This window comes from Phalacrocorax carbo, chromosome 4, assembly GCF_963921805.1.
Source record: "Phalacrocorax carbo chromosome 4, bPhaCar2.1, whole genome shotgun sequence".
NCBI lineage: Eukaryota > Metazoa > Chordata > Aves > Suliformes > Phalacrocoracidae > Phalacrocorax > Phalacrocorax carbo.
The window spans coordinates 17,115,976-17,129,588 of record NC_087516.1 but is presented as its reverse complement, the minus strand read 5'-3'; the positions used below and the strand labels follow the sequence as shown (position 1 = coordinate 17,129,588).

General features: G+C 37.4%; 1 protein-coding gene across 6 annotated transcripts in view; it reads right to left on the bottom strand.

Moving 5' to 3' along the window:
• Nucleotides 1-13,613, bottom strand: part of CC2D2A (coiled-coil and C2 domain containing 2A) — a 64,900-nt gene that overhangs the window by 3,605 nt on the left and 47,682 nt on the right. For 4 of the 6 annotated variants that reach the window (XM_064449159.1, XM_064449157.1, XM_064449158.1 and 1 more), the window contains 11 exons: nucleotides 13,235-13,344; nucleotides 13,019-13,115; nucleotides 11,670-11,768; nucleotides 11,098-11,274; nucleotides 7,145-7,348; nucleotides 6,564-6,653; nucleotides 5,638-5,751; nucleotides 3,939-4,073; nucleotides 1,544-1,666; nucleotides 853-911; nucleotides 184-361 (listed from right to left, as the gene is read on the bottom strand). In XM_064449159.1, the coding sequence (XP_064305229.1) occupies nucleotides 184-361; nucleotides 853-911; nucleotides 1,544-1,666; nucleotides 3,939-4,073; nucleotides 5,638-5,751; nucleotides 6,564-6,653; nucleotides 7,145-7,348; nucleotides 11,098-11,274; nucleotides 11,670-11,768; nucleotides 13,019-13,115; nucleotides 13,235-13,344 (1,386 nt within the window). Of the gene's footprint in view, nucleotides 1-183; nucleotides 362-852; nucleotides 912-1,543; nucleotides 1,667-2,563; nucleotides 3,737-3,938; nucleotides 4,074-5,637; nucleotides 5,752-6,563; nucleotides 6,654-7,144; nucleotides 7,349-11,097; nucleotides 11,275-11,669; nucleotides 11,769-13,018; nucleotides 13,116-13,234; nucleotides 13,345-13,613 lie in introns of those variants that run through there. The other 2 variants (XM_064449160.1, XM_064449162.1) reach the window with 2 other exon arrangements.

Here is a 13,613-nt window from a genome sequence, read left to right as displayed (position 1 = left end):
TTTACAGACTGAAGCTGTGATTACGACATTGGTTTATCTTTAGTATAAAAGCTTTTGTGATGTTTGGTAGTAGAGTAAATAAGTAGCCTAGGACACTCTTCTATACCACAGAGTAGTGATACTAAATCCTAGGGATTTAGAGTCCTGCTTCTATGCATGAGCCATCTGTGTTCACAACTGTACCCTGTAATCTCCTAGCTGTTTTTGCAGCTCTGCCTGATGGTCATCTTCTATATCTTTGCCTTGGTTTTGTTCCAGCAACGGCAGAAAGTTACGTAGGGTAGAGGTACAGTATCTGTTCCAACGAGTTAGGTGCCTTGGTCTCCATTCCATAATCTTATCTTTTAGTATTTTTTCAATCCTGCAATAAAATATACTGATTACTACACTTCTGATATTTACTGGACACCTGAACTGATCTCCCTTGACACAGTATAGACTCTGGGAAACATAAATGATGTCAGTTAAGTTTACCAGTACCTGAAAGCACAGATAAGCAACACCAACACATCTGTATGCTGCCTGCGTGTTCAGTAACACAATGGGAGGCCAGGGGCTTACAACCCTTTTTAGTCTACACCTGTGCCTCTCATCATTTTTCCTTGTTATGGAACTGTAGAGCAATGCTTGATCAGTTCTTTCTAGCTGGTAATCTCTAGTAAAGAAAGAGAGAAAAAGTGAAAAGGCCCTGCAAGCTACAGTTTCTGATTTTAGGCCCCTCTCAATTCCTAGCATTTAAAGCAGGTGTTTAGGACCCAGATATAGCTACACTTGAGGAAGGTAAGAAGAAGGTGCTCCACCTCTAGTGATCAGCACCAGCACTGATGGCATTTGTTTCAGAAGTAGAATTACCTGCCCTGCAGTTCCATCACAGCAGCCTTGTCCGAATGCTGATAAACCAGTTCTTCGGGCTAGCAATAAAGAAAAAGATTAAATATTAAACAGCACAATCTCTTCCGGCTATACAGCAATGTAAGTTCAGGAGTTACTGCCTTGATGGTACTTGCATGTGTTCATAATTACACTACAATGATCTATTACTCAAGAGAAATGTAATAAAAACATCAATGAGATGTTTGTGTGTAATGCTGTTTTTTTTCTTGTCCCGGTAACCTTCAACTGTTTATACCTTTGATAAACTAGGAAGATTACTGTTTGTTTAACTAAGGATGTGTGTACAGCTTCAACTAATGCCCTCCTGACTGTAAGGCAAAAGTTGACCTTTTCTTTATAATACCAAGCTCCTGCTTTGGCTAGGGTTGTGTTAAAGATTTGTCCCATTTACTTCACTGTTGTCCTGAGATCTTACATAGATATTCAGAGGCCAGCAGATGTGCATTCATTCTGTATAAAACCAATTACTTTGCCACATTTCTGCTTTCAATTTCTTTTAAGGAGTGCCTGGGAAGATATTTTTAAAACCCAATGCTATTACATAAACATACTTAACCACACAAGCACAAAGAACTTAGTATAAAGAAACATACTTAAGTTTGTGATCGCTCAACCCCTCAAATGAAGTTGGTACTAGATCCCTTAATACCTGAATGCTGCGGAGACCGGGGTAGGGCAAGCTTCTTGAAAAGAAAGATTTCCAAAGTTTTGGTTTGCTGATATCAAAATTTATCCTTACTGGGGAATCATATTCTTGCATATTAAACCAAATCTACAAGAAAGCAAATCTGTTTTAACTTGCAGCATATAAGCAATCACAGCCATGGACCACATCCCACTTACATAGCAGTAAAATACTATATAATCTTGACCTCCCACAGCAATTACCAGTATGAGTTCGTATGAAACAAGGCACTCTTGTACAGTCCCAGCTGATGGGCAGCTTCTGCATTCTTGTGTCAAAAGGGATGCTGGTGGTCTGTCATGTCTTGTGCTTGAGTATGGCTTGAGACCCGTGTATGAACAGAATTGCTGGTCTGCAGCTGGCACCTTCCTGCTGAATCTTTTTTTTCTCCAGTATTTCTTTTTCAACACCTCATCTACTGTGCACCTTGGCAGTGTTTATGCTTTCAGAAACTTTCTGCCTTCACCATCGCTTCAGCATCACATGGTGCTGGGTTACAGTATACTCCAGTTTCTTCTGCTGTCCTGAGCTGCATTCCCACCCCTCTGGATTGCTCCACAAGTCTTTTCTGAATGCTGCTGAAATTCTTCCAACAGCCCAGCACAGTGCAGCTGTGGTGTGATGCCTGGTAGCCTGCTGCACCCTGGCACCATTGCTATTTCAAGGTTACAATGCAGAAGATAAGTAGGTATTGCAGACGCACACAGAGCTGTGTATATTTTGCCATCAAGGAAAACCCACGTCTTGCACTCTGCTTCTTCATAGACATTGAATTTGGTCTGTGTTTGAGCCTAGTCTAAAGCATGCAAGTATTGTAGGCTTCTTGTTCAAAACAACCTTTGAATAACTGCTGCTAAGGCTGCAAAATGTACCAACAATAATTATGCATATGTACTAATTAATATGTAACCTTTTGTAACTGACGGTTCTGTGTGCAGCCTCTATGACACAGCATAGCTTTTTTCCCCTGTTGGATACGAAGCGGCATCGCTGTGCTGGCAGCACACCTGCTCAGAGGCACCTGTGGACTGGAAGGTGTTGAGCTCTGCAGGTCAAGGTTAGCTGATTAGGTTGTCAGTGCTGAAGTCCTCAGTTGCCTCTTCCAGCAATCAAGAATTAAGTTACATTTTTCTTAACTGTAGGTTTAGTATGACTTAAAAAAACCCCAGAAAACAGAAAAAACACTAACCTCACCAATTCAACCACTCCCCAGAACACTTTCAATGAAAGACAGAACTGACACTTTTAAAATAAACATGCTTTGGAATATTAAATTTTCATCCAAAACCTTGTGTTTAGAATAAAACCCCAGATGATTAAAGAACAAAACAAAACTTAAAATGCATGACACTTCAAAGGACTTCTCCAGGTATGTTTTCAATACAGAAAATAAGAACAAATGTTTGCCGTGTTTTGGTGCACAGTGGAAGCCTGACTCACTCTGTTGCGTATAGTGGTTCCAGAAATCTGAGGAGCAAACTTTTAAACTCAACTTCCACTTTTCATTCGAATAAATCCTAGGGTTCTTTTCTTTAAACTCATCTTCTCTTTCCTCAGTTTCAGACTTCCGCACGCGTCTCTACCTTGCTATCGCGCCCTCGTTTGTGTCCCCAGAAGCTGCGAGGGTGGGCCTCCAGCCAAGGCAGGGAGTGCTGCTGGCAGGAACCTGCCCAGCGTTTCTGCCCCTCCCGACACAGGCTCGGCTCGGCCCCGTGCTGTGGCCTTTGGTTTGCCTGCCCTGAGCTGCACAGCTCTTACGATGTCTTCTCTCTCCTCTCCCATGCTGCTATCGCTCAGAGGGTTTCCAGCCACACAGTGAATAGTAGACTGTGAACAGGCACTAGATGTATTACATTACTTGTATTTTATAGCAAAATAACAGGAGGACTTTACCCCAGGCAAAAAATCGGTAACAGGTTTTGTGCCTTGTAATGCCGCTCTGTGTTAGGCACGTTGGACCATTCGTATGCAACTCAAGTGACTCCTTCCCACATGCTTTAGTTTTCATTTTTCAGTTACACTTCACCTGCAAACTGTTAGCTTTTCTGAAGTACTGCTCCTTGGCTAAGCAGTGGTAAACTGAACATATTCTTAGGCCATCCAAGTAAAACCCAGTAATGAAAATTATATGAATGGATGTCATGATCCACCTAAATGCTGGTTAAAGAAAAACCAAAACAACCAGTTTTCTTAAGTATTTAAAGTAGCTGAAAAAACTACTTAAGATTGAATAATATCAGTAATAACGTGACAGACGAAATATAGTTACGTTGATGAACAAATGATGCATAAGGTCAAGAAAAATATCAAGTATCGACTCTTAAGTGTATAGAAATGTGACAAGACTGGGTACGCTTACATTATCACAGCTGATCAGACAATAAACATTTTGTAAGGGGCAGAAAGTATCATACTGCCCATAAAAACATCCAGTACTGGGATTCCAAATTACATATTGGCTTTGTTCCAAAGTTAACACATATGCAGTTGATCCCTAGGAAGGAAAAGAAAAAGTATGAGAGATATGTTTTAAAATTGGCTACAAAGACAGTATGCTTTGGAATGTTTGGAATATTAAATTCTTACTATTGAGATTAGTAGTACTTTTCGGGGAAAGCTGGTTGGAAGAATTTACAGCTTAATCCAATTCAACCAACTAACATTTACATAATGATGTGTTCTCTATTTCTTACGTGGCACAGAAATGTTAGACATACGCAGACCTGAGCCATTCTTAAAATATAGATTCTGAAAGTTGTCTTGGTTCAGCTACGAACTGATGAGAAATTCCATAAACAGGAACGTTTAACGTATGCCACTTCAGTATCAGCATGCCTTGCTTGGCTGCTGCCACAGCATTATCCACGGGCAACTTCCAAGTTGAAGGACTGCCGCCTAGGCAGCACATGTCACACCTTATCCATCAGCCTTCCCTCACACAGGCACATATGGAATTTCCCAGCTATCTTTTTATATTCTCTATCAGGAATCCCTAAACTGCTCTTCTATTTTCTTGTTATCTCCCAGATTTTCCAGGTACCTTGAAATACCTGGAATAATCCTCTTCCTTACAGCATGCATAAACTGAATGCTTTATTAAGGACTACTGTCTCCATCAGATTTGGAGTGTAAGGAATGTACCCGAGTACCTGTTCCTGCCACTGCAGCATCTGAGAATGTGCTGAAGAAACTCGTCTTGACAGGGTTTTTAACCAAAATTCTGTTCAGCAAAGCTTTCACAGATGCTTGGTAATTTAAGATACTAATGGCAGAAATCTGCATTATAAACAGTCTTACCATCTCTTTGAAAAAAAGTATTGGTTACTTGAAAAATCTGAGTGCTTCCCTGAGAACAAATGCATCTCCTAAGGGGCAAAAGAATTTAGTTCTTAGCCAGTCTAAGCCAGACTGTGCGCACGGGGCTCGCAGCAGCGACAGGGCACACAGCAGCCCAAGGCAAAGCAGACTGCCTAACCTGCCCGTATATACAGAAGGCAGATGAAGATTGACTGGTCGAGCCTGAACAGATCTATCACGATTCTTGCTGCAGCTTTGCCATCAGCTGGAGAGAGAATCAAGGGATGTGTACATACCAGTAAGAATCCCTGGCAAACCCCTAACGCTCTCCTGCTGCCTCTCAACCTTTACCCAGTCCCACCCCAGCTCTGTCACAGGCTGCGTATTCACGACACGGATGCTGTGAATGGACTGTCTCCATCACCTTTGTCCCAGACACACCATTTATACAAGCTGAAGTCCAGTCAGATGATTGGTGTTCTATGTACTATGAGGACAACAGCTACTACCAGATTAAGCGTGGAAGCATGGGTCCTGGAAAAAAAAAAAAAACCAAACCAAACCAGACGATACTTTTACTAAGATATAATTTCAACTTCTTTTTTTTTTCTCCCTGGAAAGAATTGGTTCCAGCAGCATCAATGTTTAGATTACTTCCTGGAAAGACAATCCAGCAAGAAACAATTTTATCCATTGGTAGGAACCAAAGACTCAGAGAATAAAAGTTAATATTCAGACCAAATGAAAAAAAATCCTCTTACCTCAGGAATAGCATTTCCGATGATAAGCCAGGCTTTTTTCCCCATACCGAGGAAATAATTACACAAAAGCACAGCATGTTCTTCCTCATCTCCCGCCAGAAGGTAAAGAAATTGCTAATTGAGATACAAAAAAGAAAAACAAAGCCTTTCCATGCAGTCATCAACCGTGTTTTCAACTTACAACATTTAATATTTCTTAACAACTCTGAAGCAAAAGAGTCCTCTCGGATCTTTGCAATTGATCTTTATTGTTTATTGGGCACGGCTCAACATGCAGGATGAAGAGTGAAAGCTGTGAAAATCCATGATGCGGATCTGAGATTTTACCACTAGAATCAAGAGCTTTATCTTTTGAGTTGTTCTGGATTTTGCAGAAAAGTTTTGAGACTGTAAAAACATTGTCTATGATTAACTTAATGTCTGCTGTTATTCTACAGATCACAGGTTTTATTTATATGTGACAAAGAACACTAAATCTCCCATTATTGCTGACTTTGCATGCAATGTTTTTTCTGTAGCTCCTTGGAACTACAATGATCAACTTTAAATCTAGTTTTTAAGTCTCCATCAGTCAGCATCTTTTCACTTGGGCATGACTAGCCATTTTGGGTTGGTTTGTAACTGAAAAAAAAGCCAGGAAAAGCTTAAAGCCCTAAGCATTCTTAGGGTCAATCAATTGCAACCTATCTAAGATAAAAATTTTGGCTCATGTCAGGATGAGCAACTTTTCTCAAGCTTTGGTCCTCATTCTTTGAAATAAATGGCTTATAAAGACAAACAGTCCTCACAATAATGGTATCACAGAATAATTTAGGTCTGAAGGGACCTCACAGCTCATCTAGTACAAACTCCTCCCAGAAGCAGGGGCTGCTAGGAAGTTACATCACATTCAAGAGGATCAAGGACTTGTTTAATGCATTACTTACATCTGATGTACTCCATAAATCACAAATTCCAGCAAATGACACACTATCTGGCAAAAAAGGAATCAAAGCAACATACCGAGCCACCAATTCCTGCAAGAAAATGAAACACAGCAAGTCACCCCTTCCATTCCTAACACAGGTATACAACAACAGTAGTATTATACCAGATGTGAAGCACAGTGCTGTGGAAACGTATACCAATGACAAAAAAACTGACTAACCTCATTACAGTAGCGGCTAGCTCATTTTAGAATTTATATCAAAGACTGATATGATTTACTCCCACTGAGGTTTGGCATAATTCTTTGTCTTTTAAAGGACAATACTCGTTAACAAACCTATTTTTTTCCAGAGAAGACAAATATCCTTTTCTAGCATCATTATGGATGGATTTACGGTGTATCACGCATAGTCATTACTACTTTATTTTGTATCTCTAGTTTTTCCTCTACAAAAAGCACAGCTATACAGCAAACATACAAAAATGTTATGTGCCTATGTGCACATGCATGTGGACATGCAAACACACACCTTCTGAAATCTATACCCCAGAAACTTCACTGTCTTTTCTAAATACTTACTGCTGCTGTTTGAGAACTATTTGGGACAGCATCAAGAAGCTCCTGTGGTGGATTCAGAGGTTTGATATATCTGGTAATAAAAACTGTTTTGCCATTGAGGTCAATTACAGTTGTTAGGCATTGGCGACTTGGAAACTTTGACATACATTCAGCTTCATACTTTTCTGCTGCCTGGAGCAATTTCTCATCTTCTTGGGTATCAAACTTCAAAAGACAGTAGAATTTATTAAAAAAAAATAGTTTTATTTATAGTTTTGGCTTAAATCTTTACTATACTTGGCCTTATTTCACCATTTACAGGACCGTCAAAGGAATGTAAAATTCTGTCCTATTAGCATTTTGAACTTTGCTTGTAGTATACACTTTGGATCACAGACACACAAGAAAGGTCAAGGTAATGGAAAATCAAGCAATTTTCATTTACTTATGAATGAACATAATGACCTGTACTTATAAGCTGGCTTTATTAAAGCACTGAAAAATGTAGTGAAAGTTACGGTCAAGTAAAATGGCAGGAATGAGTATGCAACATCCCATGCTAATTTAAAGGTAAACAATTATGGTTAGGTACTAATCCTGCATACTATTCACATAACAGTCCATTAAAACCAAAATTGAGGTTATACACAAAATCCCAGTAATTTTTATACAAACAATACTGCAACAACCCTGCGCAATGCCAAAATATTTGCAGAGAAGGTCCAAGTAATTTTTAGATGAATCCTTATAATTCAGACTTGTCTAAAATTTAAAGAATTTTAGATTATATTTTCCAGGAGCAAATATAGAACTGTAGCACATATTAATTATGTAACAATGACAATTATTTACTCATATGTCACCTAAGTTGACACCTTTTAAAGGTATTAGGATCAGTCAAGATAGCATTTTTCAGCTACTTAGAATCCCTTGCATATTTCTAGTGGCGCTGAGAATTAAAGCTCACCCTTCATAATAGTTTTGTTCAAAATAAACCACTTTGTGGTTTGTTACCCTTCTTCTCAAACTAATCAGAAGTGGAAGAGCTGGGGCAGGGCCCTGCAGCTAGACCTCCAAGTCAGCAGAGAAGGCACACAGTGGTGGTGGTAATTCTTCTCAGCCATAATTAACAGCTGAAATACAAAGCCCATGGCCCTTTGTAAATTTAAATGTAGTAATTCACTGCAAATATTACTGACAAATAAACAACTGCTTTGTCAGAGTCAAGCAACGCAAAGTGCAAAAAGTCTGCTAAATGGCACAAAACCAAGCTAAATCCGAAACAGGGAACAACAGGAATCTCTCAACTGATTTAATTTACTAATATTGTACCTTCTTAAGCATTTCATTCATCTATATAGAGATTCAGGAAGGACAGCAAGAAAGAGAGGAAAATAGGTAAAGAAACAAAAAAGATATTGTAAAATTAAACTAAAATAAAGCTTAGCAGCCTAAAACAGTACACAAGTATTTACTTAACTACAGAAGGAAGGGCTAGGAATAGGAACAAAGGACAGCAAAATAGTTAGTTTCTGTCATTTTATGCCAAACACTTTCTACAATAAGTACATGCGTTAGTTTTGGGGAGCTGCAGCACAAAATAGTTACTTTTTCAGTCACAGAATATGCAGTACATGTCACTTTAGTAGTGTTTTTATGTACAGGTTTCATTAGATACATACCACCTAAAATAGAACAGTACCTTAATGAATTTGGTCCTGCTTTACTGAGTTTCCTCTGACATTAAATTATATTTTATTGTTTTCTATTTATATTGCTTTGAAAAATGGATTATTTGAAAATCCTGTACAAAGTTTGCTAAAGAAATTATTTGGTTTGGCTTAATATCCAAGGTAAACAAATAATCTACGACTTAGTAAAATTTTTATAAGATTTAGAAACATCTCTAATGCAGAGTGAAGAAAAATCTGGAAAAACTCCTACTGTTTAATTAAACTTAACTGCTTTTTTCACTGTTCTTCAAATTTAGAAAACAGAACTTTTGTACCAGTAGTCTTCCTACCTCAGCAACTCTTCCCTTATTCCTGGTTTTACTTTTAATGCACTTCAGTGACAATGCATATTTTTTGGTACAGTTTAGCTTTGACAGAATCATAGAACAGCCCAGGTTGGAAGGGACCTCGAAAGGCTGTCTGGTACAGCCTTTGGCAGGAAAGGGACCTAGATGAGATTATCCAGCACTCTGTCCAATCGCATCTTGAAAACCTCCTGCGACAGGGACTGTACCATGTGCCCGGGGAGATTGTCTGAGTGAATGGTTTTTCTCACTGTAAAAAATTTCTTTCTTATATTGAGATAAAACCTGTTCTAGTGCAACTTGTACCCATTGCCCCTTCTCTTCTTAGCATGGCTTCCTTCTGAGGAGAAGCTTTAACATGTAGTATTTCTTGCTACTTCGAATAGGACTAATTTCCTGTATTGCGACCTAGTGTGCTATGAATCTTTGCTGCATCTTCAGCATGGAAGGTACTTCAGCCTCCTTGTAGTTCTTTACGTCTGAGTTTTGGCAAGGGACAGTTAGCTCCTATTTTCATCTTTGAAATGAAAGAGAACTTACGTCAGAAAGATCTATGACTTTAATAAAATATCCTGTTTTTTCCATCTGAATTGTTCAAATCAATTCTAAATATAGCTACCAAACTGCATCATTTTACTAAGTACTGATACAATACATAACCTTTTAGTAACTAAGCATCAAGTTGCATTTATGCAAGAAATTCTGAATATTTACTCATTATTTAGAGAGGTCAAGATTTGCAACATACAGTCCATCATATTTTACAATAATCCTGCTCCTTATTTGAATTTCTACGATTTTTCTTTTGAAACAGTACTGGAGACAGGCTCTTCCATAAATAGAAGTCTGTTTCCTTACAAATTCAGTACATTTTTTTCCCAGCAACTAATTACTTTATGTGAAGATTAACACTGTGAAACCCTTGACTAAAGTCTCATCTATTAAAGGTGCTTCAAGGCTGTTAAGTTTATATTTATGGTTTTAGGTACTAGTAGTAACATTATAATTCAAACTAATTAACCTTAAAAGGCATCCATGAATGCACTTTATTAATTTTCTTTATTTTCAACAGTACTAAATTATAACAACTCCCACAGTATTGCATGAGAGCAGGAAAACATAAGACTGAATAGTTTCCGAGACTATAATTTAACAGGAAAGAGAGTTTTTAGAATGCATGATACAATTTTTTATTTATTCTGAAAAATATATTACATAACAAGAGACTTTTCTCTCCAGTTCCTGTTTGCCTCTAATAAATGACCAATGTAGCACTGAATTGGAAAAGAATGAACCGCCGCTATTTGTGCATGAAAAATACACATCCTTACTGAATGGATCTCAAAATCATTGCATGATGTTACAAACAATTGCAAGTGCTCTATGCATTTTAACTACATATTGTTGTTAGTGTAAGGCACTTCTGTTTTAGTAAAATAACTGAAAAAAATAATGGCTGCTATTTAGAAATAATTATTTTCAAGACCTGAAGGCATGCATGAATCCATAAATAATAAATGCTGTATTTGAGTAGTATAAACACAGAAGCAAGAAAATACTATGTTTGCACCTGCCAACTCCTTTTCATCCACTGTTCACAAATACTCACATGAATACTTTATTGTTTACAGAAATAAATGGGAAAATTACATGCTCACAGATAATGAATGGAAATTTGCTTTCTATTAACATTGGACCTAGATACCTGGTGAAAGTTATTTCTCATGCATTACGTGTCCATCTAACTTAATGGTGCATCCAATTAATTTGAAATGAGCTGAAAAATTTGAAGCAGAAAACTCAGAAGTTGTATTAATGTCCTTCTGTACTTGTATTCATGCCCTTCGGTACATGAAGCATACCTATTTATATGCATCTCAAGAACTGCACCACTGGAAACAAAGAGCATGAGTATGATGAATTACTGATTAGTTACCTTTTCTCTGACTGGCTCTCCAGGAATGAGCTGTGGTTCGATGGTAATAAACAGTGTTATGTACGAGCCCTCGCTCAGATTTCGCACAGAATCATAACCTCTCTCGATTCCCAGGTTCTTTTCTTTGCTGTAGCCAAGGAGGACTGGTGGAATATCCACCTTAAATGTACCATCAATCTACAACATATATAAAGAAATACTTCTCATTAGAAACAAAACAGCAAAACTTTCTTCTCAAATACATTTGCTATTCGTATTCAAATATTTTGTTCCTGTGATTTCCTGTGACCATCTAAAGAATTCCCACTTTTAACCTCATTACTGAAGGAAGCCAGGCTGTGTTGTCAGTGTAAAAGTATGTTTGCCTACCTCTTCTCCCTTCTAAATGTGAACTTACTGAAAAAAGCTCACCAAATTTGACAAAAAACAGTGGTTTCAAAGACATTTTCAAACAATTCCATAAAAATAAACAGCTACAGAGAACATTGTTAAATCTGATATTCCATTACCAGCCCCTTTCCATTCTCCAGTTTTCTATTTTAAGAGATTTACTCCAAGTTATTGATACTTACCCTCGCTTGAAAATATATCGTAGTAAATGGAATCTTAACACATCCCAGCCAGTGTCTCTCAACACGAGTGCGGATTCCACTTCCTCTTTCATGATCATCCTATTAAAAAGTTGCCCAACATAAAACTTTGCAAGACAGCTTTATTTCCTTTAGTTCAATCAACAATTTAGCCAAGGTATTAATAAAAATTCTGTATTGGTTTAATAATTTACAACAAATATAAGTTTGTTACTAGTATGGCAGTGGTCATTCTGCATGCCTTTCCAGTGTGTCAGATGCTGAACAAATACAAGAATGTCATGGTCCATGATACAATGTGCGTGCACTTCAGGGTTCAACTCCTGTACCACCTGTGATAGAGAACTCAAAATTCTGAGAAGCCCACAAGAGTCTTCTCAGACAAAGTAAATTAAGCTATGGTCTTCTAATTAAATATTTTACTAGTATTTAAAACAGCTTTTTGAAGGTAAAATTGTATGAAAATCTAACTAAACCCCGTGGAATAGAAGCACTGTTTTCATGTGTACTGCCTAACAGGGATTTCCAAATCTAATATGATCAGCCTACAAGTTGTCAAAAAAAAAAAATCTTTAAAGGATTGAGTGACATTGGAGTTTCAAGCCTGTATCTTCCTTCTGCTGCATCAGATTCCATTTCAGTTTAGAGGACAGAATTCTGTTCTCAGTTAAACATGTGCATTGCTTATTTTTGGGTTTTATTTTCAAGAATGTTGAGTGCTGCTATTTTTGTGCACACTGAATTGTCTGGGGAAGCTTTCACTGGTTTCAACAGGGGAAGGAGTTATGCCAACTCCGAGAGCTTACAAAAATTTCTTATTACTAGTACTTGCACTTTTTCATTCAAAAAAATTAATATATACAAGTGAAAGATTTTTTTTTTCACCAAAGAGCTTGTAAAACATGATGAGACAGAGCATAAAGTGATAGCTAATAAAAATACAGGAACTAGGATCTTTCATCTTGAATTTAGTAAAAATCCTGATTAAGAAGAATACAATTCAGATTACAATTCATATGTTGCCTCTCATTTTACTATCTCCAATTTCATTAAATATCAGTAAAATAGACTACATACACATGTTCAACTCTCGAAACAGATTATATAGTACAAGCTTCATTTGTACAGAGAAAGGCTAACACCGTAAGGAATGCTCCCTCTAAAAATCTTGCAGTAATGACTAGATACAAAACTGTTAAGGAAGAATGACAAAACAGAGAAAAAAGAGTCACAGGAGGGTGAAAGCTATTTCATGGCTAAGTCTTATTCTGTCAACTTCAAAAAGCTCATAATATTCTGTAATGCACACTGTCCTTCGATTGAGAACGCACCTCTACAACATCATGAAGGACTTCATCAAAAACATTAATGAAGACTTCATCCTTCACTGACTGCAAACTGTGGGTACTGTAGTCACCATTAGGAGCTCTAAAAAGGTTAAATAAACCAAAAAAGTGACTTGAACAGAACAGGAAAATTTGTATAGATTTGCATGCTCAAAGTACATTATTATTACTCAGAAATAATTTTACTTCATTTTGCCATACCTAAATGGAAGCTCAAGTTCCTCATTCCAGTTGGGGTTTGGACCCTCTGCTGTTGTTGTCCGGCAGACTGTTCGCTGAAAAGAAACTTCTACAAAAGGACGGACTAAAACCTATAAATAGAGATCAAAAAAAAAAGAAACAGATCTCTATAAAAATGAATCAGACCATAGAAGTTACACGTTTTTATGTATTTTGAAAAATAAATGTATACTTTCTGGAGATCAGGCTGGTCCAACACAGATAAAACTTTAACACACCTTAAATATTGCACTTCCCAGACTTCTAAGAGTTTATGAAGCTTTAAAAAATATTTTATATGTTAGCATTTTCTAAAGGTTATGTGTATTCAGAATACTTGACATATTTATATACACAAGCT